The sequence below is a fragment of the Helicoverpa zea genome, chromosome 4 (assembly GCF_022581195.2).
Source record: "Helicoverpa zea isolate HzStark_Cry1AcR chromosome 4, ilHelZeax1.1, whole genome shotgun sequence".
Taxonomy (NCBI): Eukaryota; Metazoa; Arthropoda; class Insecta; order Lepidoptera; family Noctuidae; genus Helicoverpa; species Helicoverpa zea.
This window is the reverse complement of record NC_061455.1, coordinates 1165754-1193397: the sequence shown is the minus strand read 5'-3', so window position 1 is coordinate 1193397 and position 27644 is coordinate 1165754. Positions and strand designations below refer to the sequence as shown.

The 27644-nt window shown below is 40.3% G+C and overlaps 3 protein-coding genes across 10 annotated transcripts in view; 2 read left to right on the top strand and 1 right to left on the bottom strand.

The window, feature by feature from the left end:
- The window catches only part of LOC124629730 (muscle-specific protein 300 kDa-like), a 170206-nt gene extending 155487 nt beyond the window's left edge, over nucleotides 1–14719 (top strand). For 6 of the 8 annotated variants that reach the window (XM_047163253.1, XM_047163257.1, XM_047163255.1 and 3 more), the window contains 9 exons: nucleotides 4274–4498; nucleotides 5670–7985; nucleotides 8162–8350; nucleotides 8541–8920; nucleotides 10058–10096; nucleotides 10756–10918; nucleotides 11202–11783; nucleotides 12574–12635; nucleotides 14384–14719. In XM_047163253.1, coding sequence (XP_047019209.1) covers nucleotides 4274–4498; nucleotides 5670–7985; nucleotides 8162–8350; nucleotides 8541–8920; nucleotides 10058–10096; nucleotides 10756–10918; nucleotides 11202–11783; nucleotides 12574–12635; nucleotides 14384–14612 — 4185 coding nt within the window. In that variant the 3' untranslated portion in view covers nucleotides 14613–14719. Of the gene's footprint in view, nucleotides 1–4273; nucleotides 4499–5669; nucleotides 7986–8161; nucleotides 8351–8540; nucleotides 8921–10057; nucleotides 10097–10755; nucleotides 10919–11201; nucleotides 11784–12573; nucleotides 12888–13853 lie in introns of all 8 variants that reach the window. The other 2 variants (XR_006984319.1, XM_047163254.1) reach the window with 2 other exon arrangements.
- An 824-nt stretch (nucleotides 14720–15543) lies between these two features.
- LOC124629622 (RDS/peripherin-like protein xRDS35) lies at nucleotides 15544–18576 on the bottom strand. Its single transcript, XM_047163113.1, has 7 exons — nucleotides 18400–18576; nucleotides 18044–18253; nucleotides 17566–17658; nucleotides 17336–17436; nucleotides 17131–17230; nucleotides 16513–16653; nucleotides 15544–15750 (listed from the first exon to the last, which is right to left on the bottom strand). The coding sequence occupies exons 1-7, from the start codon at nucleotides 18559–18561 to the stop codon at nucleotides 15544–15546; spliced, it is 1014 nt and encodes a 337-aa protein (XP_047019069.1). The 5' UTR covers nucleotides 18562–18576.
- A 1697-nt stretch (nucleotides 18577–20273) lies between these two features.
- Nucleotides 20274–27644, top strand: part of LOC124629621 (dynein axonemal heavy chain 2) — a 57672-nt gene continuing 50301 nt past the window's right edge. Inside the window, exons 1-11 of the mRNA XM_047163112.1 lie at nucleotides 20274–20394; nucleotides 20714–21142; nucleotides 21237–21518; nucleotides 21625–22219; nucleotides 22428–22632; nucleotides 22799–22936; nucleotides 23231–23377; nucleotides 23744–23866; nucleotides 26505–26599; nucleotides 26852–26927; nucleotides 27241–27366. Of these exons, the coding sequence (XP_047019068.1) occupies nucleotides 20274–20394; nucleotides 20714–21142; nucleotides 21237–21518; nucleotides 21625–22219; nucleotides 22428–22632; nucleotides 22799–22936; nucleotides 23231–23377; nucleotides 23744–23866; nucleotides 26505–26599; nucleotides 26852–26927; nucleotides 27241–27366 (2337 nt within the window). The remainder of the gene's footprint in view (nucleotides 20395–20713; nucleotides 21143–21236; nucleotides 21519–21624; nucleotides 22220–22427; nucleotides 22633–22798; nucleotides 22937–23230; nucleotides 23378–23743; nucleotides 23867–26504; nucleotides 26600–26851; nucleotides 26928–27240; nucleotides 27367–27644) is intronic.

Genomic DNA, 27644 nt, shown 5'->3' with positions numbered 1-27644 from the left:
CATAATATTTACGGTGACGACAATATGTTATCTAGTAAGTACAAGGTCGTGATTACACAAGTATCGCTTCCTCGTTGATAGACAGATTTCTTTAAATAACCACATGTATTTCAATGTTACAGATTAAGTAGTTTTTAACAAAATTTTCCATGTTAAGGGCAAAAATGTGACGTCATTCCTAAAATTCGTGGATTCCGGGAAGTGAAATAGACAAGTTTGATTCAGTTATGAAACTACTTGGGCATGGCCTGTCTACATACCGTACAACAAGTCCATCCTTTACTTATGTATCACTCTTCCAGAGTAACATAGGTTGTATGTTATCCCGGTACGGGCAGTAGTTTCCACGGGAGGCGGGTGAAACCGCGGTATAACGGCTAGTCATGTATAGAAGTGGTACAGCATTGACGGACATCCCAAAAGGCTTTCTCTGCAAGTAAACTTTATTTATCTAAGCACAGTCAGACGGTCCCGCCATTATTTGAATTGTAAACTATTGCAACGAGCACAACAACTTGCTAATTTCTTTAGCACTAATCACATTGCCGACCGGAGATAGCTCCGGTTTACGTTTCTAGCGGATATCCGGCACCACTTACGACATGAGATTTTTCCGCGAAAACTTATAGGAAGATTGTTGCGTTTTTTCAAAATCAATTTTATTTAACGTTCATGAATAGACAATCCATTTTGTCGCATGGGAGTATCTTCTCAAAAATAATATCCTAAAGTTGAAAAGTCTGAACTGATTTCCAAAATTCTTTCAAACCATTTATCGATGAAAATTACTTTTTGTCCGGATGCGCGGAGTAACGGATGTCGGAAGCTATAGTACATAACACAATATTAACATTTTTGTTTCAAACGGAATCGTGTGAAACAGCGAGGAAACTTCAAACTACTGAGCTGTTCAACCGAAAAATCATCAATCAATCATTATACATAACACGAATTGATCCGTGAAAACGCAGCCCATCTTTATAACTTCCTTTACTAGAATGCAGTGGACAGTTTAATTTCGCGAACACAATGGTTCGCAATGTCGGCCAAATGCATTACATGCTCCATTAGACAGCTCTCTAACTGGCTAATTCTCTCCGAGCGAGCTGTTTCCGTGCGCGTACGGTGCAAGATGGGTATGATACGCGATCGATGATCTGTGCGATTTTGTTTATGTGTGACATACTAGGTTTATAAAGTCAGGGCGCCGGGCCTGGTGGAATTACTTAGTTCACCCGGATAAAAAGTCTGTAGTCTTCCTACAGACTTTAATTATATAAATTGGCTATATAACACTGAAATAAAATCTTCAAATTACACCAGTAAATCCTGAGATTATCGCGTTCAACGAAATATAACGATAGCTTTATTGTTTAGTAGCCAATAGAGATGAGTTCTCCAGAAGTTAAAACAATATAGAATAGGTACAGACAAAAACACAAATATTTTTTAAAATTAGTTTGGTATTGCTTTTGAATTCGACCCATTAGAAAAAAAAATATATTAAGCACTTAGTTTAATTAGGTCACCAACGATAACAGTATGGCATTAGTTAGTAGAAATACGATTAGCAACAATTATCCTATGAAAGGCGGATTGTAGAAACGTGACTGATAAACTGATAACACCTAACATTTGTATGAAATACCTAAGAGGATCTTTATTAGGTACGATAATACACGCGCAGATATTTTAACTTCACGGTGGGATATGATAACATATTTTTGTTTTCTGTTTATTTGTTCTGATAACCTTGCATCTTTATAAAGAACTGAATTTATAAACATAATCTTTACTTCTCTTTATATCCACTCTTAAATATAAGAAATAAAATGAAATGAAATTTATTTATTTGCTAGAATATAGGTACATTATGATGGTAAATACAATAACAAAAAATGGTTTCACTATATTCGACTTATAAATTAGTCATGCAAATATTTAAGTTTTCCTATAATCTTGTTCACACCAAACGTATTGTCCGCCGCTGACTGTGAGTATACTCACAGTCGGCCTCAGTGTGAACGTCGACTCAATCTGCAGTACGCGTACTCACCAAGCCGACAATAGGCTATAGCGTACGATGCGCTACATGTGTGAACAAAAGAATACGCTCGTGTAGGTTCACACTAGATGCGTACGCTGAGCGGCCGACTATTCTACACATAAAAGAGCTCAGTATTTGAAGTTGCTCGTAGTATTTTATAAACGATCTCTGAGATCACTCGTGGTTCCCATACGATAAAACTAGTGTATTTTTAAAAAAATCGGACGTTTACTGATATTTCAATTAAATGATGCGCATTCAGATAGTTGCCATTTGCGAAGCTCTAGAGGAAGACGAAAATAATAAAAAGAAGAGATTGTGGGTACATCCCTTAAATTTGAAGAGATGTTTTCTTGGTCAATTTCATACTTTATATTTCGAATATAGACTTTATCCAAATAAGTTCAAGAAATATTTTCGTATGACAGTAAAAACATTCGATGAGTTACTATCTTTAATACGTATAAGTTTATATAAAAGGGACACTAATTATCGACGTGCTATTCAGTCAGAAGAAAGATTGACAATTACTTTAAGGTAAGAGGAAAACAACTTGTACTGTAATCAACACTTATTTATTATAATCAAATCAATCACGTTTAAACAATTGCGAAAAGAACAATGTCAGACGTCCATAGTAACTTAGGCTCAATAAAAATATTTCATGTACAGTGAAAATTCTTACAGTTTCTTGTGTAGTTTCCCGCTGATCCCCCCAAAGGATTGTTCCCCCCAAAAAATCCCCCGTGGGCAGAAAATACCCCCAAATTTGAGGGGAATCCCCCCAATCTGGCATCACTGCGCGGCGGTGCGGACGCGGCGGAGCGGCGGTGCGTACGCGGTGGAGCGGCGCTATTCGGCAACTGCGTCCGCGTAGCCAATCCGCGTCCGCCGTGCATAGTCGCGTAGTAAAATAATCGGCTACTGAAAGTCAGCTACAACAGACGACGTAACAGCGTATAGTCGGTTCGGTGTGAACGACAATTTCAATATATATGGAAAAGCAATAAACTGCGTAACGCGCGCTCACAGTCAGCGGCGGACAATACGTTTGGTGTGAACGATGCCTAATAGCTAAATTTCTATTACAATTCTATTTCTCCTCTAGGTATTCTTTAAATGTATACAAACATTTGTCAATAAGCCAATTTCTGAGGGACTTCTTAAATTTACTCATAGGTAGTTCTTTAATGTTAGATGGTAGCTTATTGTATATTCTAATAAGTATGATACTTGTAATTTTTCTTTTTTTACTCGGCTTACTTTGAACTTTGCTAGTCCCTATGAGTGTCGCTGAAAAAAATGGGGATGGGAAAATTCGCCACTGTAACATTCAGGCTTAAATATTTCATAACTCCTCTAGCCTACTATTTGAGCCTAACTCCTATAGTCCTATTATGTAACCGAGGAATGAGCATCAACTCAATTGAGCATTAAGCAACCAGGTCACGAGGTCTCCAACCAATCCTGGTCCTATGACCCTATGCATACTAATACCTTAATTATGTTTATTACGATAAAACATGCGGAATATATTATTCTTAGCCAAACAAAACAACTATATTCCATCACTTCCTGAGTACCAAATATTGATTTAAATGTCGACGAACGAAAAATAACTATAGACTTCTATGTAAAACTTTCGTTTCATTAAACGGATTTCACGTTAAAATTAATTGGTGTACGGTACAATGATAGAATCACAATAGCATTTTCGTGAATGCAACGAAGACAGTTTAATAGAGTCTCCGAATTAACTTGGTAACTGACTTGTACCGCAAATCCAAAACAAATCCAACACATTGTTCTTATTTCCTTGTTATGGGAGCTACAAATGACAACTACTATTGCGATATATCCGTGAGTATTCGGAATAGCATGAAAGAATTGTCGTGTAAACTACGGTCTTTACGAAACATCACATCAGTAGTAATTTAAGTTTACGAGTACTGTTTATTTCTTAGTATAATTATAAATCTGTTCTTTTGTGTTACGTTCTCTGATTATGAAATATTCTTCAGCTTTTTTTACGATTAATCTCAGAGCTTATGAATGCCTATTGGTTGTTCTTATTATGAAATATTATCAAGTTAATCTTAGTAACAGCTGAAGCTCTTACTTACATAAGTTATTGGTATTTTATGTCCAGTTCTCTTCTATATTATCACAACACACTGTCACCTCTTCATTAAACACTATAATTTAAAAACCTTTCTTCTTCCCCAGGCATGCTTAGAACAGGAGGCCCGCGTAGCCGAACTCCGTTCTCTAGCTGCGCGTGTCGCCGCAGAAACTGGGTCCCGGGCCTTACAAGCTGATGCTGATGCACTGGCGCGAAGATTGCAGCTCGTGGCCGGTGCAGTGCAGGCGTTAGCTGACCTGGGTGAAGCCAGGCAGCTGGCCAGGGCTAAGGCACAGCATGCGAAGGAGAAGCTGTGTGATATGAGACAGGTGAGTTTCATGATCTTAACGATAGTAATTCTTTAGGTGACATTCTTGGAAGGTATTTAACAGAAGGGACGATCGTGTCTAAATTGCAGTCAAGTGTCTACATGAACAAGATAGATTCCCATATGTAGATAGTACCTATTTGTTAAAATCGCAACGGAAGCAGTAAATGCTAACAATAACTGACTGAAATACGTTGTTCTCGTACCATGAACTTGCCAGTCTATTCTTAGTCAGATACTTACGCATTTACATTTCTTTATCTCCTTGATTTATAAGTTAGTCTGTAAATCATTTGCTCAAGTACATAAATTCAATTGTGACGCTATAGTGTGAATGACTCAAACGGACGTTCGCTGGTAGATAGATAGGTCAAACAATTTATTATAAAGCAAATCGTGACAGATATCACACCACAAAGTAACTTACAAAAAGGTTTTTACTGATTGAAGGACTCAGATAAGGACCTAAAGGTGCACTTATTAAACCGTTATGCACTAATCAGCATAATACAGCATTTCCGAAACAGATAGCATTCGGCCCATATTCGCTGTCGGTAACGGCTGAGTCTGTGTGCCCTCGTGAATTTATTATGAACATAACGGCAGTATTGATTGCCGCGTACTTTGCACCCATAATTCTTCATGATATAGTTATTGATCGACTATTTAATACTACAGTGATAGAAGGAAAATACAATGACGCGATCTTCCAGGAATAAATCAAAAAGTTAGCGGACTTAAAGAAACTTGTAAGGTATAAAAAGAATAATAGAAAAAGAAAAGACCCACTTGAGGCTTTCAACGTGATTGAATACAAATCCGTGAAGCTAATCAAGTGAGCTGACCAAATCTAGACGGCTCAAGAACATAAACAGTCGATAAAATTGTTTTTTGCAGATAACATTAGACATCTGGGTCAGTGACCAGCAAATACTGAGTGGTCGCGATCTTATTGATAAATTGTAGCCATCAGAAATCAATTGTCACGCACAGCTGCCTAGATTCACAACCGATTGAACAAGCCACTCGTAATGCAATGATTTGCAATCGTTAGTTTGTTCTCTTATTTGTAGCTGTTCTTCAGTTATATAATCTCTCTATTTCATCATGACTAGGTGATTGGCTTTTACACAGCTATAAACAAAGTACTAAATATTACATTCTCTTTGCAGGACCTGACTCCTGTGCACGAAGACGGTGAAATAGTCGAAGACAAACTGATCGCTCTTCGTGATAACTTAATAGCTCTCGGTAAGAGCGAAGCAGACATCGCCCCAGCGAAGGCTGAGCTCCCAGACATTGACAGAGACGTTTCAGACGAACACTCGATAGTGAGGATCTTAGAACTATGGCAGGCCATGTTCAGAGATACCTTCCTCCACTACCATCGGCTATCCACCGCACTCGTCAGGTCTGGAGACGCAGCGACAGCGCTGAGACTCTGGCACGAATACCTAATAGATCTGCAATCATTCTTATCTGGCTCAGTACCGGCTGACTACGAAAACCTCACGGAACACCGCCGACTGTGCAGGGTCCATAAAAACCTGCTGACATCACAGAGGTCAGTTCTCATGAACGAGAACAGAGAAACAAGGAACCGGGACTTAGCAGATAAGTTTGATACGCTCACGAACCTACACAATGAGACATTAGCCAGAATAGTTGAACGACACGATGAAGTGTGCACTCGGATAGCCGCGTGGGATGACTACAAAGAAGTTTACACGGAACTACTTAGGTGGCTCAAAGAAATGGAACGAGAGAAGGAAAAGCTCCAACTCAGATACGTACACATAAAGAGGATACAGAAAATACTTTCCAAGATACAGAATCTCTCAGACAAGATCCCTGAAGGTAGACGACAATCTGACAAATTGCTGAGTGACCTGAAGAAGGTGCTCGAATTCACGGAAGAAGCTTACGCGACATCTGTGAGAATGGAGTACGCTGGCATTGTTAAGCGGGTCGATAACCTCCAAGCTAGCCTCGACACGTGGAGAGACTTCCTCAACAGGATACTTGGCTTGATTAATGAATACGAAAACCTGACGAACAATGAACTGCACAAACTGTACTCGAAGACTCAAGAAGAAATCATGACTTACTCTGATGAAGATAAGTTATCCAGGCCACAGCTCAAGAAAGCTATCGACAGGTACTCTGAGTTAAGGATAAAGATTGTTAAAACTGAAACACAGATTGAAGCTCTCAGCGTTATTCAGGAACAACTCAAGGAATGTTTAAGTCCTCAGGACATTAGGTTAGTGAACCAGAGGGTCTGGCAGCTGCGACAACAGCGCGCCGACCTGGAACATCAGCTGTCCATCATCATCCACAGATTACAGGAAAGGTTAGAAGTGTACACGATATTCGATTCCCGTCTCTCACGATTTGTTGAATGGATCAGCACACTGGAAACACGCCTGGAAGCTTCAACTCAGAGCACTGAAATTGGAGCTATTGATCCACAAGACTTGATCAGAAGGATAAACTCCGAAGTTCAAGCTGAAACAGCAATGAAGGAACGTGAATTCGAATGGCTCACTGAAACTGGCTCCTCTCTAGTCGAATTATCCAAGAAAGACGAAAAGTCTTACAGTAAAAACACATCTAAGCAACTAAAAGACATACAAGAACGGTGGTACAAGATGCAAGAAACTGGAAGATCAAGAATAGCTAAGATTAACGAGCTCTTGGAAACAATCTCGCAACTAGAAGTACGGCTTACTGAAATTAGGATTAATCTACATTCCATAGAATCTAACTTATCTACTCCTGTTGTATTGGAGCAACTAACGACTACTGCTGTTACTGAAAAGTTCAAAGACCGCGATGACATACACAAGGTTATTGAAAAGCAAAGCGGAGAGGTCGGAGAGACTCTGAACCTCTGCGAGCTTGTTTTCAACGACCCTGACGTACTCAAAGGTAACTTTGACCTCCGCAACCTTCACACTGGCGTCGACATTGTAGAAAAGATATGGAAGAACATCTGTGAGATGTCCGAACTGCGAAAGAATGCGCTCAAAGAGATATGCAAATCCGCTGAACTGGCGCACTCGTTACTGCCTAAAGTGGAGAAGAAACTCGAATCTATTGAAAGGCGAGTGGAGAAGATTGAGACTAGGAAGCAACGGGGCGAGCCTGAAGACGAGAGTGTTTCTAAAGCTGTGATAAAGGATTTGGATGGTTTGGAAGGGGATGTGAAGAGGTTAGAGGACGCTTACAGCCGTATAGCTGCGGCTCGAGGCGTGGAGCTTCGAGGAGTTGGAGCGGACGACGGTGCGCGGCTCCGCGCGGGCGTACGGCGCTGGCAGCAGCTGCGCGCGCGGATCATGGCTGCCGGGGCGGATCAGCACCGACAGTTCGTGGCCGCACACGGTCGGGCGGTGGTGGCGCTGGCTGAAGCCGATGTAAGGCTGACGAGAGCGTTACATCTTGCACCCACACCGCTTGACAAGGACACCGCTTTGAAAGAACTTGCTGTAAGTATTCATGACACATTAAAGAACACATTTTCATATTTTAATATTTTGTTAATGTACAAAATAGCATTAGCAGCTGGTAAAGTTAACGTAGTAATTTTGTTTCATAAAGTATTTTTTGGCTTTTTCTCTTCTTTCATATAGCTATTTTTAAAATGGTCGTATCCTCTCTCCAGGGTGTCGAACAAGAACTCCTAGAATGCCAGGAGCTGGTAGAAGACGCAGACCGACTGGCGGCCGCAGTGTCGACAGTGTCGGGAGTGTCGGACATGGTGTCAGAGTACCGCGCTCTGTTCGCGGACGTCAGGACCAGGCTCGACCTCGCGCGTGCTGAGGTCGTCGGCGATGTTGATTCTGCTGTACAGGTAAATAGAGTAAAATCTTTAGGATTGTTAAGTCATAGAAAATAGGACCTTATTTTGATAAAAATTGTTGTTAACCATATGTATCATTTAAATACCTCAGATTCTGACTTCATTTCCTTGAGTAAGCCAACATATACCATACCAACTTATAATATTTAGAATCTTACTATTGATTATTTTTTTTCTTCAGGTGGACACCCTCAAATGGGAAACGGACGCTGCCCTCCAAGTAGATACCCTCACGTCCAAGGAAACCTATAGAGCAGAACTAGCGATCGCTGTCAAAGAGACTTCAGAAGCTTTAGACGCACTCCGAACTGCCCTAGACACACAACCTAACGAGAAGGCGAGCAGTGACGAACTTGCCACTGCCGCCAAGGAAATAGCCAAAGCTGGTGCCAAACCTGGACAGACACTGGAGCTCGCCAAGCATCTCTCAGAACTACTCCTGACGGAATGCGACGCCACAGAAGACGAGGCCATGCTCAAACAAGTTGAATCTCTCTCCCTTACCTACGAAGATCTGCTCAGCCAAGCGAAGAAACGCGAACTACAAATCAACAACTTGAGGTGAGTGTTTACTCAAAGAGTCAGGTTGCAAGCGATTATGGATCTTGTGCATCTGTAATTATGTGCAATTTTGGCGTCTGGTGTAATTTGAGTATCTATCCGAGTTGATTCTAACGTTCTTTTTCTGGACATTTCATGTCGATGACGGTGTATAGCAATGCTTTGATAAAATTTATCCTTTGCATTTAATGTGGTCATGTACAAAGACCAAGGATTTCTTCTTCACTTTCTTCGATAAAAGACTACCTGAATTTTCTTTAAATATGCACATTGCATTTTGATGTAAATCCAGCACCGTTTCCTTTTTGAGGAATCCGTAAAAATACATAAAATTCTTCTTTGCACTATTTCTTTATTTCCACAAAAATGTTCTTACCTGCCACCTCTTAGCAAAGACGTCATTGTATGAAATGTCCGTGTATTAAAGTCTTAAATGTTGTTTATTTGATGATTGTTATATGGTAGCACTTATAGCACTGATCGGCAATTGGTGACGGGGCTTAAAGCTGTTCTCAAACAGTCAATTTTGTATTGGTGATGTACAGTCGGCGACACTCAAAATTGGATCGAAGGACCCAAAAAATATTGACTCAATTTGGCATTCATTTGTGAAGCTGACTGTACTTTTTTGTTGCATTTAATTATACACAAATATAAACAGTATTATTTATTTAATTGATTCAATTATAAGACTATTAAATTAATGTAAAGGTGATCTCAGTAGTTGTAAATAAAATAAAAGACTGAATATTCTAAGATAAAATTTTAAATGCCGTGGAGTACACAGACTAAATGATAAAATATAGATACGCCAAGATTTTAAGTCACAAATTGTGCCTACTGTTAAACCAAAATTGTTTGTCCTTTACAAAATCTATCAATATCTTTTTTGCCTTTTTCTGTTGATACTGAATGAAGCCCCAAAAAAAACTTTCTAAGCACTTTTAAAATCTAATTTACTCAAACTCGATTGATTTCCTATCGAGTTTTCTTTCCACTGTGAATCTTGAGCACTAAATGTATCACGCCATAAGGGCTCGTACACACTGGCGTATCGATTTTATCACGGTTGGTGTCACTTGTGTAACAGCTTCCTAACCCGGCATGCTCTAAACACATGCGTTTTTGGTCCTATAGGTTGCCCCACTCAGCGTCGTACGCGCTCACGTGCGAACAGTGAGTACTGCTTACCTAATATTTGTAGTTCAAATATTACAGACATTTCTGCTACATATTTAGATTTTTTGAACTAGTATTTATTGTAGTTCTGAAGTAGATTGGATTAGTTTTAGTTTTCTATAACTATAGATAAGATCAGTAGTATTAAACATCTACCTCATAACTTTAAAATTATTCAATAGTGTATTTTTACTTGACACAATAATATTTGTTTTTATCTCGATTTAAGTATTTATTTTTGTGAATGTGTCGTGTCTTTTTAATTTATTGATCTCTGACACAGTGTAGCAGGAATGGATGCGATATGCATGATGTGATATTAATCAGTATTACTGTAGTTATTGAAATAATTACACTTTTTATTTATTGGTGTATCTGCACTGCACTTTACACTGTTTTTATTAGCTTTTTACTATGGGAAAATATATGTTCATGTGTAGTTCTGTCTGTTTTATACAATTTATTATATGTACAAAGTATATTTATTCAATTTTTGTAAAATTGTGATGTCCTGTTTGTTCAAAGATTAAAGTAACATTAAGTTTGGCTTTTTAAAGACTAGACTAACATTGATAATTTTAATCACAAAAGTCCCGTTTAAATAGCTTTATTTGCTAACTTTAGTCCGGTTTGTCACGTTGTGTTCTCCAACGCAGTGAGTCCGGCCGGCTGACGTGTCCGCTGTGCTCGGAGCGTAACTGGAAGCAGTTGGACAATGACCTGTGGCGGCTGGAGCAGTGGCTGCAGTTCGCTGAGGCTACTGATGATGCCAGGACCGGACCTCCTGAGCAGTATGATGCGCTTGAAGATGTTATACAGGTATGTAGAAAGAAAGATAGTGTTTTCGGTCAATTTTATTTATCATCCTGGTGCTCTTATTATACTTTCAGGGTACACGCAGGTCTTCTTTTTCCATATTTCTCTATCTGATGTGATTTCAGAAGTGGCTTCTTTTGATCATAACGTCTATCACAAAATTCACCGATTTTTTGGTACTTCAGGCTGAAAACATTCTACTGATAAATGATTTCTTCATTTCTTCCCATTACATATCCATACCACATTGTTATTACTCTATTAAGTTTCCTTTTTCTTCATTCAGGACCACCGTGAATTCCTCCTGGACTTAGACTCGCACAAATCGATAGTAGTATCCCTCAACGTGGTGGGGTCCCACGTGGCGGCGCACGCCCGCTCCGGCGCCGCCGCCGAGCGCGTGCGCGCCCGCCTCGCCGCCGACAACGCGCGCTGGGACGCCGCCTGCCGCCGCGCACACGACTGGCAGGCACAGCTCCAACGAGCTTTGCTACACAACCGACAGTTCCACGACATCGTAGTGGAGTTGGTTGCTCAACTCGCGGCAGCTGAGAAGACTGTGCGAGCTAGAGAACCGCTGCGTCTAGGTCGTGAGCCAGCTGAGCTGCAGCGTGACTTCCGACGGTTTGCTGAGTTGCGTGACGAGCTGAGACGAGCTGAGCCGCGAGTGTTAGCGTTACACGAGGCAGCGGCGTTGCTGGCGCCGGGAGCAGGCCCGCACACGAGGCTCTCGGAGCTGAGACTACGGTTGCAGTCGCTGCGCAAGCTGTGCTCGGTGTACGCGCTGAAGCTGGGAGCTGCTCTCGCGCACCGCCCCGCCGGCAGCATGCACGGCCTCGCTGCCGCCGCCGCCACGCTCGCACCACAGGTACATACTTAAACATTATTAATTACACCTAGATAGGTACAGCTCTAGCACATAACGGACAAACTCATACAATTTTGAAATACACAAAAAGCCACTAAAAACTTTACATGTAACTTAAATAAACATGATTTTTTCTTAACTTAAATATACAAAAATAATTTACAATTAACACGCCGCCATTATGTGCTACAGCAATAATTTATTTACCTTGTTACCGACTACCTACAGTAATTAATCATAACTTCCAAAGAATTGATAAAAAAAATTATTAACAGCGACACATTCTAACAAATAAAGTCCAACATTATAGTATTTTGCCTCACCCACGCTTCACCTGCCACAGCACAATACGGCAGACACAAGCAAGCTTTGATTTGTAACACAACATGTAAACAGTTTTACTGACAACTTACATAGAACATAGATACGACTCCAATAGTTTTGTTGACAGATTTTGATGAAATAGTCATACCCTTATTTGAAGTTGCCATGCTCACGCTATACTGATACGCACAAAACCAATAATGCTTCTATCAAACTACACTGGCATTCAAAATGGCATATTTTGATAATTCTACAGCATACATTGCATCTTCTGCTACCACGCAGACCATACTATTCAAATAGAGAACGCAATGCATGTTGTTGAAATGTCAAAATGACAGCTGTCAGAAATGTCAGTGTCACCATTTAAAAAGTATCCGTGTAGCGTCAGCAAGGCAGTAAGTGTAGGTAAGAACACGTTAAGTAGTGGCTTCGCACGTATGTTGACGTATTTTGTCGTTCGTAGCTAATGGAGGAGGACGAGGAAGAACTGTCGGCGTTGCACCTTCCGCCGCTCGACGAGACACAGTAAGTACACTCGCGTAGTATTTGTAGTCAGTGATGCACTTTTGACGCTCTGAGACTTTTTAAACTACGTATTGAGGTGATATTCCTAAGATGATGAATGAGTGATGAGAATGTAAAATTATAAGACGATGATGACAGGAGTGACGAATGTAAAAGTGAATGATAGACCATACCAAAGATGGATAGATGTATTTTGTGGATAATTGGGAAGCGGATGATGAATTAACGGTTGAAAGAAAGGAATGAGAGATTATAGTTCGGCCATTCAGAGAATGCGTTCCTGACACGTCGCGATTGAACTGACGACGTAACTTTGCAATGGCGTTGCAGTTACGATAAAAATATTTTTGCTGGTTGTTTACCGTTTTAACAATTGAGGAGCATTAAAACAACATTATTATATCAATAATCAATGAATGTTACAATTTTGTGCCAAACTGAGTGTCAAATAACTTGGTAAACAATATTTTTCTAAATCTATACTGCGCTATTACAAGGTTATGTCAGCGGTTTATATTTTGTAGTGCTGTGCTAAAAATAACAGGCAAGTATCGTAATCTGTTCTTATACAGTTATAATATAAAATAATACGTTTTGATTTTCTTTTTAAGAATTGGAAAATAATGGACTATAAGACTTAATTATAACGTTTATGAAATATAAAAATAAAACTATGACCAAACCGCATTTTTATACTTAGATTAAAAATGGTAACCCCAAATGGCGTTATGGGCCGCCATTTTGTGACGCTAAAACAGTCGTCCGTTGTCGTTTCGTGCGCATAGACCACGTTTTTCAAGTGTTTTCGATCTGTTTTTATTTGATTACCCGGCTTTTGTTAGACCGAGATATCAGGATTGATTCTGTTATTGATAATAATATAATTATACATGTAGGCGAAGATGATGATGAAGACACCACCTCCTCAAGCAAATCGGAGTCTGATTAATATTCTGTTCGCACATTCAATTCAATGTACTTGTAACAAAGAATAAATAAAACAATTTTATTATATGAATATTACCTTTTTTTGGTTTCCACTTAAATAACTAAAATATAAAACAAATGATTCCGCCAATTTAAAACGAAAATAATCTTAAAATAATGCGGCGGTTCATTTTGAAGGAACGGTAACGAACTCAGTGTTATGTTGTGCCCATCACTAGTCGTGACTAACTGATAGGTGTCAGGAACGCATTCTCTGAACGGCCGAAGTATAGGGAGGCATGAAAAGTATTTGCTAAGACCAAAGAGTTAGACGTCAAAAGTGTGTCATCGATAAAAATTTAGTTTGAACGCCTAACCACCTCTTATTTTGCGTAACAGTTTTCCAATGTAGTCTAGTCAATTTCTGTTAATTTTGTTTTCTCTCTAAGTAAAAAAGACTCCAAGATCTCTTTCTTGCGATTATTTTCTGTCCTGTTTCAATGTTATTTTCTCTTACAAAAATATTGAAGCCGTTTTTGCAGTTGACGTTTGATATCAGTAGTCATCAGTTTAATTAAATTAGACAAAATGTCGTCAAAATTGGGTTGTACCGTTTAATTATCACAATAACGTGAACCATAACCAGGCGTGAATTTGCCGCTCATTGGTCAAATCGGGGATTTGACAGCCGTTTATGGTGTGGTTATCGTTTAATAGTTAAATGGCGCAACCCACATTACGCATCAAATAATTTATACTGACATCAACTGCAAAACCGGCTCCCTCCCACAACAAAACTAATGAACACCTTACCTGTGCAGACCGGTAGTGGATGATGCGTCCCCCGGCGACGAGGAGGGCTCGCTGTTCGGCCTGCAGCGCGGCCTGCGCTTCGTGTGCCGCGTGGCGCGAGCCTCGCTGCCCTTCCAGGCGCTGCTGCTGCTGCTGCTGGGAGCTGCAGCCCTGGCCCCCAGCGCAGCGCCGGACTGCCGCGCCCGACACCCCCTGGAGCCCGTGCTGCGCTACCCCGACGGGCCTCCGCCCCTCTAGCCACACTCACATTCCATCGCGCCCATATCGACCGCGCTACGTTACTTAATTATTAGCCCTAAGGACTGTTTATAAAACGTCGAAAATAAAGCCTTTGCATTGATTCACTTTGCTGTTTTATTTACATGATATTTACAAAATTATTGTCTATTCACTTCACAATTGAAAAAAAGAGAATTTTGTGCCTTATAGACTAGCATTATTGAAACTTCCATTGTCACTTTATATACCCCACACAATAACACACGCACTGCGACTTCACACAAGTGTTCGCCAAAAAAGGATCTGCCTGAAGAAGAAACATAATGTTTTAATAAAACCATTTCAAAGTACATATTCCTTCTTTAAATAAAAACTTCAAAATACACATAAGAACATACTAAGACAAGTAAGGATAGCTGGTCCTGGTCCGGAGGTAGGTGTGTCTCCGGCGCGTGCGGCGATGTGTCCAGTTGGCGGTGTAGGTGCCGCCCACCGCGCTCGTGCTCGAGCATCCCTCTCGTAGCTCTTCCCGACTTGAGCTGCCTCGCTGCAAGTCAACAAAAACCTTATAAACTGGTAGAAGTAGAAGATTTCCTAAATATTTTTTAACATAAGTCAGATTAAATAGAAACAAATAGGGGGGAAATTAAAAACAATTATGACATTGATAGAACACAATACCTAGATACACACATCTGTTTAAACAATCAAAAATTATGATTCTATATAATGATTCAAATACAATAGATAGAAAATATATTGCGTCAGACACTAGATGTCTGGCATAATGCTGAACTGGATCTTTTTGGCGCAACCTTTTGTTTCTTTTATATTTTTTATTCCTATGGCTTGTGTCAATAAATATTTTTTCTTTCTTTCAAATCTGCGTATGGTACTATAGAAATAAAATAGTTTTTCATTGCATTGATTTTTTGAAGTAGACGTTTCGCTAGTCGTGCAGTTTCTTAGATACAGAATTTCTTCTTGCTAGAGAGGGGTATTTACAAACTAGGTAGCATAAGCTCCTTACCGGTCCGGACATCTGCACGGGCAGCGAGCCGAGCAGCACGGCGGGCCCCACGCCGCTGCAGTCGCCGCGCAGCACCGCCGCCCGCGCACTCGTGCGCAGCAGCTGCGTCAGCACCACTATCAGAATCTGTAGGAGTAGCATCAGGTTACTGTACTGGCAAAACACTGCTGTTTATAGGAAAGATGTTAGAAATGGGCCTGGTCTGACCTGATACACTCACTGCCGAATCTTACAAACGAAATGAAAACCACCTTAACTTTATGAGACTGTATCAAAGAATATGGTCCTTAGGAAGCCCTTGAGGTGTAAACACTGGTAATTGTGGATGGTAGATAATAATCGGTTCTGCATGTTCCACCAGTGATATAATATGTGGTTCTTAGCTAGTATCAGTAATGACAGTAGTAACACTCTATGGGATGAGATAGGCTGTAGAGATGAGGTCTGCCTGTTAGATAAAGCATCAGAATGTTTACGACATATTTGAAAGAAATAAAGAAAGAAAGAAAATACATTTATTCATGTGCGTGTGACACATGGACAACAAATGAATATATACATAAATTTGACATAAGATTAAAATAAAGAAAAAAAAAACGATGTATATAAAATTAGATATAAAAATAAAACAAAGAACGAAGTAACATAAAATTAGACATAATAAAAATAAAACAAAAAGCGAAGTACATAAAATCAGACTTAAAAAATAAAAACGAAGTACAAAAAGAGACACAACACGAGAAGAAGACGAAATCATATTTAGACGAAAATTAAATAACGAGTTCTGGCTGACCGAAGCAATGGCTAACTTCCCTGATGTCAACAAACAGATCTTCCTTTCGCCACTCCGCCTGTCACCTGTAGGTACAGCAGGTACATGCTACGTACTTGGAAGAGGAAGACGAGCATGTTGAAGCACTGCAGCGCGAGCAGCGCGCGCGTGAGCGGCGCCCGCACCGCCTCCACGCAGCCGCGCGTGTGCAGCGACGCCGACAGCAGCGGCGAGCTCTCCGACCACACCTCGCGCCACTCCGACTGGAAACATACACCGTATAAAGACGGATTCACTAGAACTTAAGCTGTAATAGCGACTCCACACTATTGCGGAGAATTCACAAAATACCGCCACTGATCGAGGAACAGCCCTGACTACGTGAGAACACCAGCAAAAACCATCCATATTTTCGTTCACGCCCATTCTCAGCAATAGTGTGGAGCCACCATTAGATAAAGATGAAACTACGTGGTGGTATGGTGAAAACACAAAATATTTTAGGTTTTACAACACAAATTAAATTCAGCCCTATGTTCACCTAGGTTGGAATTTATAAGATGAGCGCTAAGAAATAGTCGATAAGGTAGAACTATTAACTTTAATTTCAATCCTAATATAGAATCCAATTTTGAACCATGTAGTAGCATCTAGTAGTAGGTACACGTCTACGTAGATTCGTAAATTATTAACGATCCTGAACAGAGAAGATACATAAATAATTAAAAAGCTACCTGCTGTAAGGGGTCGTGGTAACACGGTGCCAGGACCCTCGGCGTGCAACAAGAGTACGGAGACACGGGAGGCAGAACCTTCCCATCAGCCCCCGCCAGCCTTGGTGGGAAATGAAACGTAAAAGTTGAACTAGTTTAGCTAGGCAATTGAAGGGAAACAATCTGAAAGTGGCTCAGTCTAATAAAAATAAATTTATAAGCTTACTTCATAACTAATTCTGAGCCCTCGTTTAGAAAGTCCATGTTGATCCACGGTATGTCATGCCAATCTGTGGGCTTGTCTGCCCCGCAACAACTTAACTCCACCTAGTTCACAGCAAAAAGAATATTTAAAATCCGTCTACAATATTCGGAAGGCAAGTCTCATGAAGAAGAAAAAGCTGATACTTGCAAAAATTATAGTTCTTTGAGTTAACGTTGTTTTATTTGACAAACCTGCATGGTATCCAAGAGCGCTTTCCACGTGGGTTCCGTCAAGTACTGTGATATTCCGATACGTAGTGACGAAGACAGCTCCTTCATCAGAGCCTGCAATCAAGCATGCTAATTGCACCGTTGTTCTTGTTATTAAAACTACTTAACGAAAGGCCTAGCCTATAACCGTCCTCAATTACTGGGCTGTCGGACATTGAAAGAAATTTTCAAATCGGTCTAGTGGTTTCAGCGGGATACCAAAAAGTATCTGAAGGATCGTTCAAAAAAGTTACCGCGGCCCTGGTATATAAAGGGCTTAAGAAGGAAAGTCAGTAAGTCTCACACTCCCTCACGCAGCTAACCCACAGAAGGAGGGGTCATTTGATGACGTCCTAAAAAAATACCAAAAGGGCCAAAATCGATTTCGACAAAACTCAGAATACTTTAACATATAGCTAAAACAACACCCTGAAAGGAAAACCCTGATCTACGCATTTACCTTCAAAGTCCCCCTACAAGCAGCATACACGAGCATGCCATTAGCAGCCACCAGCGACCCACTGAGCATCCACACGCTACTGACGAGCGTGGCTCTCTTCCAGTGAGGACACTTCAGCAGCACGGCAATGAGGCGCAACCCCCCTGTGTAATGTAGCTTCATGCCGTAAGCTTGGAACAGGATCAGACCGTAGAGGAGGAGGACTGTTACCTGGAGATTGGAAAATAAAGAAAATTATACTAGCCAGCTTATTACAAAACGTGCGTTACTAGGCTTAGGGACATAGGGATATAGGGACATAGGCGGGACACAGGGACAGAAAAAGCGACGTTTTATAGTATGTACTGATGATTTACCTTATGTATATGCTTGAGCAGCAGCATGACCCGGAGACTGGTGTTGTAGCAGAAGATGACCATGCACAAGGAGACCACGAGCTGGGCGATGAGCAACGCGCGGAGCACCCCCGCTAGCCGCGCGCGGCCGTCTCTACTGAACGCGAACACGCCCCACGCCATCCAACATTTTGTTGGAGCATGCTAGCTGCCTCTGAGGACGTAGCCAGATTACATTAAATGGAAGAACTAGTCTTTGTAGAATGTTAACGGTTCTCGAGCATCATTTGAGATTTTGTTGCCTAAATACTGATTTAACTGACGTCGAGGCGAGAGAGAGTAAAATAGTACCCTACCAACTTGTAGAAAGATTTAGGCTGGAAACAGTGCTCGACCGACGGTCAGCACTGACCGTGTCGGTCGACGTAGCTTTATCTGTGCAAGTCTATGAACGCGCACACAGCTACGCTGAAGGTACGCGCGTGATTTTGTATGTGATTCGGTCGGGACGTACTGACCGTCGGCCGAGCACTGTTTCCAGCCTAAATCTTTCTACAAGTTGAGCTGGTATTATGGACTGTCTCACCGCCGCGCCCTCTGATCTCATCTCAGTTATCCAAGCAACACGTTAACCCATAGCTCGAGAATCCCGCGCCATAGTATTTTTTTTTACTCACACACTAAAATTTGTGCGTTTAGGTGCGAGTTGCAGGTAGGATCTTATGCCCACTTAAATAAATGAGATCTACTCAAATATTTGAGCAGCTTCAATACCTCAATTTCGTACCCGAATGACGATTTACTATTCCACTTAATTTAAAGGCCGGTGCTCGAATAAGAAGTTAGGAAAGACCTACAAGGTTAGCTCGATACCCGAAGTCATTAATTATTTAATGATTACTTACATCTGATATAACATCACACTATAATCACAAATTCCTTGCCAAGTTCAGCTTAATTATGACAATATTCACGGGCCAGTTTGACCAATCGGCCAACTGGATTGTTCAATCTTATAATGCACTAGACTTATCGAGGTTTTCACCGAAGGTAAGTAGTTAAATAAACTGAAGACCGCACATTCACAACCAACAACCAGAGTTTCACTAAACTTCACATTCCTGTATGAACATTTTTAGCTATTTCTCACAACAATTCACGGAAAGGGGATAATGACAACATAACTTTGACGTTAACCAGAAACCTGAAAACCTTCGGCTCAAAAAGTTTTTAGAAAATAAGGTCACTAACTCAGTCTATGCCGTCTACGAATTTATAAAAATACTCTCTTTTGAGTGACTTTTAACTTATTTTCGTGGCCTAGGGATATTAGGTAAGATGTTGTTCACGTGCACTTCTAAACAAATCTACGTGTATTATTTGGGCTAGAATAGGCACTCCTTCCTACCATGTTAACTGTGTATGTAAGACTGTTTGTTGTTTATTCGTCTAAGTTTTCTGAGTCGATTCGGTTATAAACGTGGCCATGTCTACATGAGATTTTTGCTTTGAAATGCCAAAAAAGGATATTAGAAAAGCTGAGAACTCTTAGCCAATATCATAAGCATGATACATAATAATCATGATAATGATCAGCCCCACAACAACACATAAAACGGGCTTTTTAGCCGGCGCACGTAGCCATGCAACGTTAAATCGATATGATATCCAAACTCCTTGCGATCATTGCAGTTGCTGGCTGAATACAACTCTCATAATCAAAATAAAAATAAATATGACGCAAAAACGCGGGAACTTTTCAAAAAATTTGACATTCTATTGTTTTCTGTCAAAAACATAGAATAAAAATTGATTGAATAATATTAATTTTCACGTTATTATTGTATCAATTAAGCTGGTGATTAGTTAATTAGTGTTAGTTGGTTACCGCCAATATGGCGGAGGCATTACCGGAGGATGCCCCGGATGCGCCGGCGCCGGCGGCCGAGGAGAAGAGGAAACGGCCGAAGATAGCCTGGAGCGATGACTTGAGTCATGATTCTGAAGAAGATAGAGGTATGTTTTGTTCCATTCAAACATTTTAAAAGTTTGGTACTTACCTGCAGTTTGTACCTACTCTCAGTTGTTAGTTTGAAGTAATATATTTACATACCTAATTCAAACGTGTCATAGAAGAGGATAGTTTGCCAAGTGCGAGTTGCGCTTTAATATGGTGGATTTTATTGTAAATTTCGAATACTTACCTTTTTCATCCTACTAGCAGAAGGACTTAATTTTCATTGAACACTTTTGATTCTGCAATCTTGAAAACATTACTTACACACACAAACACACACACACACACATAAAATTATTGTCCTAAATATATTTCCAGAACGCGAACGCCTCGCCCAACTGGAACGCGAGCTAGCCGAAACCCCAGTCAAACCAATTTACGAACCAGAAGAATTAGAAAAACTGAAGTCCTACATTATGAAGATGACCACTATCTACGACCTTCGTCCTGAAGACTGGACTGAAGATGCCATACAGCACATTGAGGAGTGGATTCTAGAACCAAAGAACTTAATCCTATGCATCTATTTCAAGGGAGATAAGCTGAAAGCTGGACCAGAAATTCCCACATCTCCTGTTTATGATTTAACTTACTTTTTAAGGCCTCCAGATTTTGTCTTCAAGGCGGAGACTTTCCATGATGATATTATATTCGGGACCTTCATTGATTCTATAGAGTCAAATGTGATTAATATGATGGAGTTCGTTTATGCTCCGTATTTCTTTGCTGTTAACACGTGGCCTGATAGTAAGTACGATTTGATGCCGTAAAGAGATAAAAATACTCTTTATTCTATATTATTAATTTGATATTATATTTCGTAAACGTATCTCTTTTTCAGGTGTCAAAAGTGAGTTCTGCACCCACATCCACACATTTCTCGCTAAACTAACAGATATGTACTACAAAATGTTAGGACTTACCGTCTTATACATTCCTCGAGAGGGTCAAAACATGTCGTTCGAGAAGGCCAGTGCTGACCGCGAGCTGGTCAAGAGGCTAGAAGGTGTTGTGGTCTACTGGACCCATCAGATTAAGTCGTGTTTGGAAGACCAGGCCTTTGTGGCATCTCAGAAGGAGTTGCTGTGTCCTAGCGATGAATATGACTTCTGGATTTATAGACGTGAGTTATATTATGCTAACTACATAACGTACCTAACTATTCTCAGCATCGGCCATCACCATTTAATTTTATATCTTGTAATATTATCCTTTGCTTCAAATTCCAGATGAAAACCTGAACGCCTTACTACATCAGCTCAAGAACCCAGCAGTGAAACACATCACCAAGATCCTGGTCACCACTCACTCCACATTCATCCACCAGTTTCAATCTCTCTGCGAAGACATAGTGCAGAAGATTGGAGAAGCTACCTCTAACATAGAGTATCTTCAGGTCATCAAGCAACCCTGCGCTGTCCTCGAGTGTGTGGTGGACCCTGACGAAATAGCCAAACATATTCCACATATTATAAATCTATTTCGTTTTATATGGCTGGAATCTCCAACATATAACTCCGAGACGAGAATCACGAATCTGTTCAAAGCTTTGAGCAATCAGATCATTATTTTGTGCCGAAATTATATCAAACTTGATGAGCTCTTCGATGGGAACACTATTAAGGCTTTGGGGGAGTTTACGAAATGTATAGAATGCTGTAAGAAGTACAGAGAGATATATGACCTTATGGCCGAGGCACATAACGACGCGAATCCTAATAGCTGGGAGCTGGACACCGGGTCCATCTTCAACTATATTGATTCCTTCATACAGAGGTGCTTCGATATGCTTGATGTTTGTAATTGCATGATTATTTTCGGAAGGTGAGTATTGAATATTTTTACAGTAATCGTTAGAAGCTGGACTTTGGTAACATGGGAAGCATACGATTGTATGATTACTTTGTGTAAAGCCATTGGTTGCTATTGATTTCCTTGAGTAAATCATACCTAAGGGGAAAAATTTACAATAAGTAAAACGAAAAAAAAAATTAAGCATGATGACCATCATATTTAAATCAATATTTTTCAGGATCAATGAGATGGAAAATATAAACAAGCCATATTTCGCTGGTGCTCGTGGCGATCAGTTTGAAGCTAAGTGCGAGAAGATAGAGCGTATGTTCTTCTCAGCCCTGTTAGACGTGAAGGGAGTTGGTAACACCATACTTGACGTGCAGGCGCCGTCCTGGTACGATGATATACTGGCTTTCAGGACTATTATCAAGGATATTGAGGTAAGAAAGAAACTTATGAACTTTAGGTTTCTTGTTTAGATATCTTGTAAGCGAAGAATTGAATCAAACTTCAAGGCCCTGTCCCATAGATAGAACAACTTTGTGATACGACATGGATCTCCACAATACTTCTAAAACCCTTTACACTTGGCTTGATTAATCGCAGATTATAATAGAAAACCTCGTGGACACAGTGTTTGAAGGAGTCAATCATGTAGAAGAAGCTGTCGTGGCCCTTTACTCTCTCAACAATTACTCCAAACGGAAGAATCTGAAACGTGTCTTCAAAAGGAAGACTGCTGAGGTACGACATATCTTAGTCTGGTTAGGAAGCTAGCTAGCTTAAAGTCTTGATACAGTAAGCAGAAACGTTAGGTTTAAGGTCGGTATTCATGCTAGGCCCTGAGTTTCAGTCACCAGGTTCCATAATATCGATGAGATATTGTTTGTGTTAGACTAACTATGTATCAACCATCATGACATCCACCAGCATCTATCCAGAAGCATTTGAGGAACATACTGATGTAGAAGGTCTTTTCGACCATTCTCCTGACAATCTTTTCAAACAAAAGAATAATACCAAAGCTATGCTCCTCAGATGTGGGCGATGTTCAGCGAAGAAGTACAAGAGGCTAAGAAGGACATGGTATCAACGCGAGGCTACTATCCAGCAGACCTGCCCTCGTATGCAGGAAGAGCTACCGTGCTGAGGATGAGGAAGAACAGGCTCATGTATCTTAAGAATGTAAGGTTTTAGCTGATATGTAGATCCATAGAATAGGTAGTTGTAACTACTGAGAAGTCATGGTGAGCTAGTAGTTACAATGCCGAATCCACATTTTTCTCTTTTTACGTACTGGATAAACTCCCTTACGTACAATCGCGTTTGTACTACCCCTGTATACTCCCTTTCATATTTCACTACCATTACATAAGAATGTACCTACCTCTATAAGAAGGTAGTTCATAAGGGGGCACATAGTTTGACTGTGTACAAAACGGAAAGGGTAGTACAAAAGGAAGGATTTAAGGTAACTTTGGCTATATATACCGCAGAACTAACTACAGTACATTCACCAATACAGATCGTATTTTTTCTAATATCCAACAGATAATGACAGACGCATCAGCGTGGCTGCTGCCATGCAGCAACTCAGAAGACGTGATCATGCACGTGAACAGACTCATGGGCGCCATCGACGTCGCTATCAGGGAACTCTGGATATCGTGGACGGTGAGGCCATAGTAATTCATCTATACATATAATAAATCTGTAAAAAAACTGTGTCTGTACATTGAATATATTAAAAAAATAATAATTGGGTGGGGTTTAGAAACAGTAATGGAGCACAAATCCAAAAAAAAAATTCTGTCTGTTTGTCTGTATGTCTGTATGTCTGTATGTCTGTATGTCTGTATGTCTGTTTGTTTGTACACGCTAATCTTCCGAACTACTGAACGGATTTCAATGATTTTTTCTTTGTTGTATCAGTATTAGGCCTGGTCAACATATAGGCTATAATTTATCTTCGAAACTTGAAGACCTGATGCAGAACTCCAACAGACCAATAAAACTATAAGAGATACAAATATGGTGCCGTGGCAAAAATTGTTTCATTTGATGAGCATTTTCAGCTGAGATTATAAATTTTAAGATCTGGAACACCTGATGTGGAACCCCAAGAGCCCAGCTTCTCTGTACCATATACAGGTATGCCGTTTTAGCAAAAGTTGTTCAATTTGATAAGCACTTTCTATTGACTTATACAAATTGAAGATCTAAAACACCTGATGTGGAACTCCAGGGGCCCAGCTAGACTATAGCATATAGAGGTATGACGTTTTAGCAAAAGTTGTTCAATCTGATAAGCACTCTCTGTTGACTTATAAAAATTGAAGATGTAAAACACCTAATGTGGAAACCCAGGAGCCCAGCTAGACTATAGCTTATAAAGATATGACGTTTTAGCAAAAGTGGTTCAAACTGATAAGCACTCTCTATTGACGTGTAAACATCGAAGATCTGGAACACCTGATGTGGAACTTCAAGAGCAATACTACACTTGAAATGTATAGAAATGAATGTTATGAAATAGGTATAGTGAATCAAAATAAGTAATTAGTCCGTCTTTTAGATAACCCTAAAATAATGGACACGCATTTTTCTTTTCTCTCTCTCACAAACAAATAATAACGAAGATACAACAACGCTTGAATTTCGTGTTAAGTCACTGCTTAGTACAAATTTTACATACCTAGACGTGGCGTCACGAGCCTCCACTCTCTAACTTTGTTGCGTTTTATCTTCATTATTATTTTGTATATCTCTTCCAGACCTCGGGACTACAGAGTTCCAAATTTTTGGGAGGCAAACGTGGGGTCGAAGCCAACACGCTGAAGCCCTTTTGAGACAACTTTAATGAAATGGTGACACAAAACCGACGATTATCCCTTTATACACTATAGAAATGAACCCAAGGACAATCCCCGGTGGACGTCGTTAAAAAAAAGACAATCCCCGGTTCTGTGCTAAACTATTGCTAACTATGGAGGAAAACTACTTGGGCTATTTTGATGGGATGTTAGTGGATGACAATGTATTAGGTACATGTAAAAACGGCAGGTGGAGACTCGCCACCTCACTTACTGTAACCAGTCACTGAATAGCAACAAGAGGGCAATAGGGACATGAGCGGCTGAAGGGTGAGGATACCTCGGCGGACTTTAAACGCGGATTACGCGCTCCCTGTGCTTACCATGAGGCACCTACCCTCCGAGCAGGGCCACTAATCCTGCTCTAGCGACTCCACTCTGGACGGCCAAGCCAAGCCAGAGGCGTGAGACCTACCCCCGTCATGGTTCACTCCGACCGGCCGGAGATGGGGGACAGTATACTCTCCCTGGAGAACTCAGTATATATAGCCCCGCGGGGTCGCTACTCCCCGTCATCAGCCTCAGATGTCTTGCGGTGCCTATATCTCATTATTATTGTCGTTATTATCTCAAGAGCCTTTGTCCCAATTATGTTAGGGTCGACTTCCAGTCACGATGCAACTGAGTACCAGTGTTTTACAAGGAGCGACTGCCTATCTGACCTCCACAACCCGGTTACCCCTTGGTAAGACTTACTGGCTTCTGACTACCCATAACGACTGCCAAGAATGTTCAATGACAGTCGGAACCTACAGTTTAACATCCCCTCCAAATAACGGTCATTGGTATCCAAAATATACGTAGAAAGTACATACGAACTTAGAAAAGTTGCATTGGCAGGCACTTGCCAGACCTGGAATCAAAGACGCACGCTCATACTTGAGAGATTGGTTCTCTACCCACTAAACCACCACGAATTCCACTAAGTCACCACGACTTTGTCATCTATTTAATGTTTTTTTACGAAATAATACCTACGTGTAATATTTTTGCCACACACAACTTAAATGCGGTCTAATTAGAATCACTACTTTTATCCCTATGGTCACGTCTATTGCGACTATTCAGATCTTTGATTTTGCTGACCCCATAGTCGCTGGCATAAGGGACAGGATCCGCGTACGAAGTCGCGGGCAAAAGCTAGTTGAAAATAAAGGTGTTCTTTACATTGAAATCAAAATAAAAAAATATTTATTCAAAAGACTTGAAAGCAACACTTTTCCAACGTCAAAATTACCTAAGACCGCCCAAAATCGCCCATCCTTTACCACTTCTTATGTGTTGCTGAAAAGAAATGGGGAAAGACATGACTTGTCGCTAGAACACTTTATTCTGAAAATATAAATTTCCTGGCCCGATTCATTTTGTGTCTGCAAAAATTCAATCCATAATATGAAATAGGTAAATTTAACAGATCAAATCAACAATACCTTCAACAGCACAACTTGGACGAGAAATGTGGCGCGGGACTCAACAAGACCCTGATGAGGAAGAGCGCTGAGAACCCTGGACTCTTGGAGTGTAACATCGATATGTGAGTAGCAACACTATGGATAAGGTATGAAGATCTTAAACTGGATTAAAAAAAATAATCTGGTGACAAATGCTGGAGAAATATATCAGTGGGACATTGGACATCGTCCTATTTCAGAAATCGGTTAAAGGTTCACCTTTTCCTGAATGTTTAAGAGTTCAGTATAATTACAAAAGTCATTTACATGTTATCCACCAAAATGGTGAGTCAGTATTAAACTCGGAGAGACATATAATTGATTATTGATTTTAGAAATATCCTGGAGCTGTGCAAAGAGGCGGCACATTGGGAGAACTTGTGTATGGATATACCAGTACACGCTTTCCAGGTAGGTCCTATCTGGAATCCATAAGTTTGAAAATCTGAACCACCTATACATATCATAATTTGCACGAAGAAATAGTAATAAAAATAAATTACATTATCAGGGCATTATCAGGGAAAAGGGCAGGAGGGTCCTGCCCTTTTCCTAATTTTATTTGGGGTTGGCGCAGCATCTTTTCTCCTTCCATACGCTTCTATCTGCCGTCATCTCACAAGTAAAACTATATAGAAATGTAATAGTAACTGAAATAAAAATTCAAGAATGCACTTGACTTTAAAAGAGCTAACATTTTGTATCACTATTACTTCCTAACCAGGTATATCAGAAAAGTAAAACAGTGAACTACGTATACGAAAGCGTATTGGCAGTGGTCAAGGGATACAATAAGATTTTAGATTCATTGTCTGATGAGGAAAGACTACTCTTCAAGCCACTAATCTTGGTAAGTTATCAAAAAATCTCTGACAAGGCAAGGTAAAGAAATGTTGGATAATGTAATCATACCTTTGTAACGGATACAAAATATAAGTAAAATAAGTTTAGTACGGTAAGCTGAACAGTCTATTTATCCTCGAAATATAGCACAGCTAAGAGCTTCCTATAATATAAAACGGAAATGGATATTTTCAGAAAAAACTGCAAAAAATATAAATTAATAACATAATTATTTATTCTATTTCTATTCTATTTTTTAGTTCGGCCATTCAGAGAATGCGTTCC